The following is an 8,336-nucleotide window of genomic DNA, read 5'->3' as shown; positions in this document are numbered from 1 at the left end:
GACAATTGTGAGTTGCAACTAGCTTTTCCATTTTCTCCCCCATATTTTTTATCTGTTTAATTCGGCATCCCACTTGGTGTCTTGTGGGCTTTCATTTACGTTAGTGTTACAAAACATGGTACTCTTCTTGCATTCCTGCCTATCAACTTAATTCTTCTTTGAATTTCTCTCTCTTCTTTGCTCATTATTATTTTTGGTGTTCTAAATTTTTTCCCTTGTGGGCAGCAGCTATGTGTTGCAATATCAAGAGGAATTTCTATTAATAATACTAAAGTTTTGATCAAACCAGATGTTAATCGAACAGATGATTCACAAACAAAAAACGCCCAAACAAGTGCTAGAAGAATTCGTTTGACTGCGTAACTGAAATATTTCCTTATAATTAGAAAAATTTGTGTGGATGGTTTTTGTTTTCATTTTCCTCCTGTGTGTGAATGATATAGATTTATGTTTCATTTAATGTTATTACTTCAATTATCGTTCTGATATATAAATGCGTGTATTACAAGTATACTTACACGCTAAGCCATAAATTTCATTGTCCAGAAAACATGAACAAATTTTAGACAACCTCGCTCATCTCAGTTCATATCTTATTCTTATATCAGTTTAGAATATTACAAAATACGATTTCCATATAAATGAGCCAATAATGTTGTCATCCTTTATTGTTTTTAAAGATGGGTTTGTATCTGCAGCCAACGGCTCAAACTAATCATAATATCCTTTCTCTTGATCACAACATTGAAAGAGAGATTAAAAGTGACGAAATTTTATGAAGGAGCTTATCAATCAAATATAAGAAGGGCATCCATAATAGTAAACCTTTCACCACCATTTTTTTGTGGTCCCATCCCACCACATCAAAAATAAAAAATCCCATTTAACTATTCACTATAATAAAAATAAAAACCCTAAACAACTCTTTTATGGACCTCACAATCATTTCAAATATCTCAATTATTATTTAATGAAACACACTATTAACTTACACTATCAATTTATACATTTAATATATTTCTGTATACGTAATTTATCATGGATATATTTTTAATATTCATTAACTATACTTAATGAAAAAATAATAATTATTTTTATTAGTTGAAATTTATACATATGTTAAAAAAACTTGATGTGTATTTATAAGAAAAAAATTATAACGATTATACATATAATTTAAAAAAAACACAAAAAAACAAAAGAAAAATAACATTATAAGTGAAAGTGAAAAAAAAACGAAAAAAAAAGGAACAAAAAAGGCCGGAAAGCTTATCATTAAATAATAGAAATAAATAAACTTATAATTAAATAATTAAAAACAATCTTTTTTAATAATAAAAAAACAAAGAGCGCTCTTGAATTCAAGAGTGTCTTTTGTCTGAACACATAAAAATGGGAAGAGCTTTTTCGTGTATGTCAAGTGGCAAAGCGGGAGCTTGAAAAAGCTCCCACTAAGGATGCCCTTATTTCTTGGTGTGGATGAGGCAATTAGTATTAATCAAATGTACTATTGTCACCAAATGTATTATTTATGAATGTGATATGAAATATTAACAGATTAATTACATTTACATCGATTATTTTTTCACATAAATAATTTTTATAATTAATCATCATTTAAAAGAATTCACCCAAAAATAAATTACTCCTTGCAATAAATTCAAATCTGATTTCATTACTATTGAAATTTTTATCTTAAAATTATTATAAGGTAATTAGATGAAATAATAAAATATAAACGGATAAGGACAGCAAATTGATCGAATTAAAAATCTGAACAGCCATCTCATATTTATGGAAATCCATTGTTTAGTATACATTATTTACATTTAGTATATTAAATGAGTGGAAAAGTGATTTGTTTCACTGATTTTACAATAAATTATATCATTTTTTTGAACCAATTATATCATATTTAATAGCCCTGGAAGTGGAATAATCTGGCAATTTTTTAATCTAGAAAAAATGAGTTCTTTCAAGTTTAGCCGGCATACAATATGTCTACAATTTTTTTTTTCCAAAGGCACTGTGGTTGTCAACCGCGATGCTATATGCACATTTCAAATTTTCGTGTTTCACGTGCAACACACATAAACCTTTTTACTATACCAACAAATGCGTGCTAAATAATTTATTTTTATAATAAAATTATATTTTAATTAAAATTATCAATTAAAATGATTGTATTATATAATAAATAAAAAAGTTGAGAAGAAAAGAAAAGAAGTAATTAAATTAAAAAGAAAAAAATAAATCATAAAGGGGGAAAAATTGAAATAGTGGTGGGAATGGTTTTTTTTTTTTTTTTTTTGGTTTTAAAATTTTTTTTTCTTACTTTATTGACATATCATACCAAGGGACCATAAGGTCTTCTTACTTAATATATACAAGCCACCATGGCACACGCGATGCGTGTTCCGTAAACATATAATTTGATAAAAATTCTAACGTGATTAAGGTGTCGGTCGAAAAAATTTGAGTTTGATAGAGAAAAAAAAAAGTGAAGAAAGAAAGTTAAGAGGGAAAACCAATGAGAAAGTGAGATAAAATGAGACATGAAAAAAGTTGTTTGTTAGTTAGTGAGGGGTATGGGGGTATAATGGGTAAATTTTTAAAAAGTACCATGACACTAAAAACAGTTTTTATAACTCAAGCACACTTAATAATATAGTACGATAGTAAGATATATATATATATAAACAACTTAAAATTTTATTTAATAAGCGAGAGGATGATTTACTGAAAATATTAGACTTCAAATTAATTTTTTTTTGGGTAATAACATCTGAGAAATGATATTTTCCATAAAAAATACATTGTCTTTTTCTATTTTCTATTTTTCAGGGGAACACATTTCGAAATATGTAATTTTACTTCGTTTCTCATATTTCTCTGTTCATCATTAACTTTATTTCAGATTTTTGGTTTTTCCATAAAAAAATTGTAACTTCATTTTCTATTTTACAATGTGTAAAATGTTTACAACGAAAACAATATTATTCTATTCAATAAAATTTTAGATAGCGTGATATTTATAGTTAAACGTAATATTTAAAAGTTATACTTCAAAAACAAAATCAAAAGTGCATCATATTCATATGCTACATTATGAGGTGACGGACGGGGAAAAGTCTATGCTGACATATCGATACTACCTGGTCTGTCAGATCCAACGGCCTCGGGCCCTTTTGCACATCACATCATGTGATATGCAAAGGTTCGGGGCCGTTGGATTGCCCTTCGGGCACTGCCCCCGAAGGGTAGCATAGACAAGTCCGACAGACGGACGGTCTGCAGTCTGTCTGCAATTCAACAAGGACAGACAATTATATCTACATTATCTTATAATATTCTTTTAAAAAATATATTTTCTTGATCTTTATTTTTATATTCCCATATATAAGTATATTTTTAATCTTCAAAATTTTGTTAATGGTATTATCTTCAACTTTTCATTAATCTATATAATATTTCTATTATTATATTTGATAGGTTACACCTAAAAATTCAACTGGGCCTGAGCCCAATCATGAAGGTCCACTCCAAATATTTTTGAGGCCCAAGCTTATTTAAATATTATATATATTTAATTCAAGACTCTGAATTCTACAAAAACCCATAAGAGGCTCAAGCCCGTGAAACTCTCCGAATATCTATAAATAGTTCAAGTCATCTCATTATTAAGGTACACACTTTCTTAAGCACTATATCGTTCTACTCTCGATTATTATTCCTTGAGTAATCGCTGACTTGAGCGTCGGAGCGCCTTCGCCGGGAACTCTCCCGGCTCATCTGACTTTGTTTTGTGACTTAGGAACAGCCCACTGAAGATCTTCCAAGGGAACGTACAAGGACTTATTCATACTCCGAATTTTGCGGAAGCAACGTGTCGAGTACAAGTGATTTTTGGCTACATCAGCTTGGCGCCGTCTGTGGGAAACCGTTAACTACGTCATTGAGAACACATATTACTTCAAAAATGTCTCAAGGAAATATTAACAATGGAAACGCACCGCCGAGTATCACTCTTACCCGTGAAGACTTGACTGCGCTAATGGAAAACACAGCAGCACTCGCAGCAAAAGATGCAGTTGCTCAGTACCTAGAAACCCGCAAGCGTAAAAGCAGCAAGAAAAAGGCTCAGACTGAAGGCTCGTCATCTCTTGACCCTAATAACGGAGACCCAAATAAAGATAAGTCTAAAGTGAATGATAAAGATCAAGGGGGGACCAAGAAAAATACTACTCAAAAAGACGGTGAAGCAAGTGTTCACACAGTTCATGACATTTCTGGCGAAAACAAGATCACTATTCCAGCTTGGAAGGATGGATCTCGCACACATGTAACTGGAGAGAATATGTCCGCAATTTTGCCGTCACGTCGAAGCCCCTTCACTGATGACATATTATCTGAAGCATTACCAAAGGGAGTCAAAATCCCCAGCTTACCTGAGTTCGACGGAACGAGTGACCTCCAAGACCATATTGACAAATTCTACGCGAAAGCGGATTTGTATGATATCACAGATGCTGCATACTATAAAATTTTCCGAACAACATTATTAGGAAGAGCACTCACATGGTTCAACAAGTTACCCTCTGGATCTATTGCCAATTTGGAGCAACTTACTGACTGCTTCATCCAGCAATTCTCAATTAACAAAAAATATCCAAAAACAGCAGCATATTTGTTCACAGTCATTCAAAAAGAAAGAGAATGTTTGAGGGACTATGTTCGGCGATTTACTCATGCGGTGCACGAAGTCTTACACGTGAACCATGATTTGTTAGCTGGAATAATGCAACAAAACTTGCGCCATCGGAAGTTCAAAGAATCAATAGCGGGAAGGCCGCCCAAAAACTTAGAGGAATTATTGGAAAGAGCTGAGAAATACATACGAGTTGAAGAATCTGTAGAGCCACACTACTTGAATAAAAGAAATAAAAAAAAGATAAATCAGATATTAGAAAGCGAGACGAGAAGCGAACAGCACAGAGCCCCCGCCTCCAAAATACACCCCTCAATGTACTTCTGACCGATATACTGGTAGTGGCTGAAAAACAAGGGTTGTTGCGTCCCCCTCGCCCAATGCAAAATAACCCAAAGCGCTAGCGTTCGGACAAGTACTGTCATTTTCATAAAGATAAAGGTCATACTACAGAAGATTGCTTCAGTTTGCGAGCAGAAATTGAAAAACTCATAAAACGCGGGCATTTAGGAAATTTGTGGACAAGTCTCGCGGTGAGAAGAGAGATGACAGGCATCGGGACGAACAACCAAAACGTGACTATCAAAAGCGACATGATGAAACTGGGAAACAACATGAACGAGCTGATGAAAATTTACCCTCGGGAGGGGTAATCGTCGTAATCACTGGGGGGCCTGCTTGTGGCGACTCGAACAATGCAAGAAAAGCTCTTCTGCGGGTAGCAAAAGGAACCAACAATTTATCTAGCCCCAAATCCTTGTTGATATATGAAATTGGAACCATCCAAGAGGGATTATCATTCAGTGACAAAGATCTGGAGAACCCTCGGGGAACCCATAATGATGCTTTAATTATCTCAGCCACAATCTCCAATTTTTGGGCAAAGAAAATTCTAGTGGATTCAGGAAGTTCAGCCGACATAATTTTGCATGATGCATTCGTGAAGTTGGGTATTAATAATGCACAGTTAGCTCCAGTCAACACTCCACTAGTTGGATTTTCCGGAGAAATAGTTGAAGCTTTGGGAGAAGTAACGCTTCCTCTTTCCTTGGGTTCTTACCCCAAAAGGTCTACTAAGATGGTGAAATTCCTTGTAGTAAAGGCTTCATCTGCATACAATGTGATATTGGGACGACCAAGTCTCAATATATTCCAAGCCATCGGATCGACATATCATATGATGCTGAAGTTTCCGACTCCAGGAGGAGTAGGAGAGGCCATTGGTGACCATTGTCTAGCCAGAGAGTGTCATGCGGTGACACTACGGGGTTCATCAGGAAATCGTAAAAGACAAGTTTATAGTGAGGAAAGAGCACCGAAACCTGGTAAAATTTTACGTGAAAACGGAATACACTTGGTGGATGAGGAAGCCGAGAGCAAAGAAAGAATAACAGCAACCGAAAATCTAAAGCATGTAGAAATCGTACCGAGTAATCCCAAGAAGACACTGGAAATCGGGACCGAATTACCTCCTGAATTGGAAGAGAAGTTGAAAAATTTTCTTGGTTGCAATTTGGATGTGTTTGCTTGGGGTGATGAGCATCTGCCAGGAATACCTCATGAATATGCGCTTCATCACCTCCATGTTGATCCGAAAATGAGACCGGTGAAGCAAAAGAAAAGAGCATTTGGTCCAGAGAAAAATCGGCATATAGCCGCTGAAGTGGAGAAACTCTTAGCGGCAAAGTACATCAGGCCAGTTTCATACCCAGATTGGCTTGCAAATGTGGTTTTAGTACCGAATCCGGGAGGAAAGTGGCGTTTGTGTATAGATTTCACTAATCTCAACAAAGCATGCCCCAAAGATCCGTTTCCACTCCCTCGAATTGACTTGTTAGTCGATTCGACAGCAGGATGCGAGCTGCTCACTTTTCTTGATGCATATCAAGGATACAATCAGATCGGCCTAGCGCCAGAAGACCAGGAAAAAGCAAGTTTCGTCACTGATCGAGGAATTTATTGTTATGATATAATGCCGTTTGGGTTGAAAAATGCTGGAGCTACCTATCAACGTCTGGTAAATACCATGTTCGAACACTTGATCGGGCGTAACATGGAAGTTTATATAGATGACATGCTCGTCAAAAGTATTCAAGCATCTAATCACTTGGAATATCTTGAGGAATGCTTCAGTATACTCAGAAAATACAGGATGAAACTTAATCCGAATAAATGCACTTTTGGTGTACGAGGAGGCAAATTTCTCGGTTATATGGTGTCAGAACGAGGAATAGAGGCCAACCCTGAAAAAATCAAAGCAATTTTAAACATGAATCCTCCGAAGAGTGTAAAAGGCATCCAAGAGTTGACAGGACATTTGGCCGCCCTCAACCGATTTATCTCAAGATCTGCAGACAAGGGTTTACCATTTTTCAAAATGTTGAGGAGTGGGAAAGTTTTTCAATGGACAGAAGAGTGTCAGCAAGCATTTGACGAGTTGAAAGTGCATCTGACCTCTCCGTCGTTGTTGGTAAAACCAAATGAAGGTGACACCCTGTTGATTTATCTGTCAATATCTGCGGAGGCGGTAAGTGCAGTATTGGTCTCTGAAGTAGGACGTGAGCACAAACCAGTTTATTATATCAGTCGAACTTTACACGGAGCAGAATTAAAATATACAAAGATCGAGAAACTGGCACTGGCTTTGGTAACTGCAGCGAGAAAACTACGTCCTTACTTTTAATCTCATCCAATAATTGTACTCACCAATCATCCTCTCAAACAAATTATCTTGAGTCCTGAAGCATCAGGAAGAATGGTTAAGTGGGCTGTTGAACTGAGCCAATATGGAATTGAATATCGTCCGCGTCCAGCGATTAAAACACAAATTCTGGCTGATTTTCTAGTAGATATGACAGTAACTCAAGAAGAAAGCTCCACCCAGACATGGATGGTTTATGTCGACGGATCATCAACCTCTACAGGAAGCGGTGCAGGTATAGTTGTGGAGAGCCTACGGGGAGATAAATTTCAATATGCCATCAAATTTCTATTCCCTGCAACGAATTATGAGGCAGAATATGAAGCTTTCATCATGAGAATTAAATTGGCCCTGTCGGTCGAAGCAAAAAGACTGACGATACACATTGACTCCCAACTTATCGTCAGTCAGGTTAATGGAAATTATGAAGCGAAGGAAGATAAAATGCTTGAATACCTCACTCAAGTGAATGAGCTTCTCTCGCGTTTAGACAGCTATGATATAAAGCAGATACCTAGAGGAGAAAATGAGTCAGCAGACCGCCTTGCCAAGTTAGCAAGCTCCTTGGCCAACATTGATAATAGGGAAATTACATTCCTAACTTATGGCAAGGAAAAAACTGATGGAAGTGATGTTACAATCTTCTGTGCTGACAGCGAAGAACCTAGTTGGAAAGATGAAATAATCGACTGTTTGAAGCAGGAGAAACTACCTGCTAACCAAGTTGAAGCTCAAAAACTTAGAGTGAGAGCTGCTCGGTTCACGATCATTGACGGAGAACTGTACAAAAGAAGATTCTCTTCACCTTACCTAAAGTGTCTAACGCCAGCTAAGGGAAACTATGTGATCCGTGAAATTCATGAAGGAATATGTGGAAATCACTTAGCTGGCAAAGCTCTCGCGGGGAAAGCATTGCGCCAAGGGTAA

The 8,336-nt window shown here is 36.1% G+C and overlaps 1 protein-coding gene across 1 annotated transcript; it reads left to right on the top strand.

The window, feature by feature from the left end:
• The first annotated feature begins 7,463 nt into the window (after positions 1 to 7,463).
• LOC140860559 (uncharacterized) lies at positions 7,464 to 8,336 on the top strand. The gene has a single exon (XM_073263563.1). It carries the CDS (start codon positions 7,464 to 7,466, stop codon positions 8,334 to 8,336), a length of 873 nt encoding a protein of 290 aa, XP_073119664.1.

Source organism: Henckelia pumila, chromosome 4 (assembly GCF_033568475.1).
Source record: "Henckelia pumila isolate YLH828 chromosome 4, ASM3356847v2, whole genome shotgun sequence".
Lineage (NCBI taxonomy): Eukaryota > Viridiplantae > Streptophyta > Magnoliopsida > Lamiales > Gesneriaceae > Henckelia > Henckelia pumila.
This window is presented reverse-complemented; position numbering and strand designations above follow the sequence as displayed.

Coding starts and splice junctions, on each gene's coding strand:
- LOC140860559 (XM_073263563.1), top strand. CDS start 7,464: ATGGTTAAGTGGGCTGTTGAACTGAGCCAATATGGAATTGAATATCGT.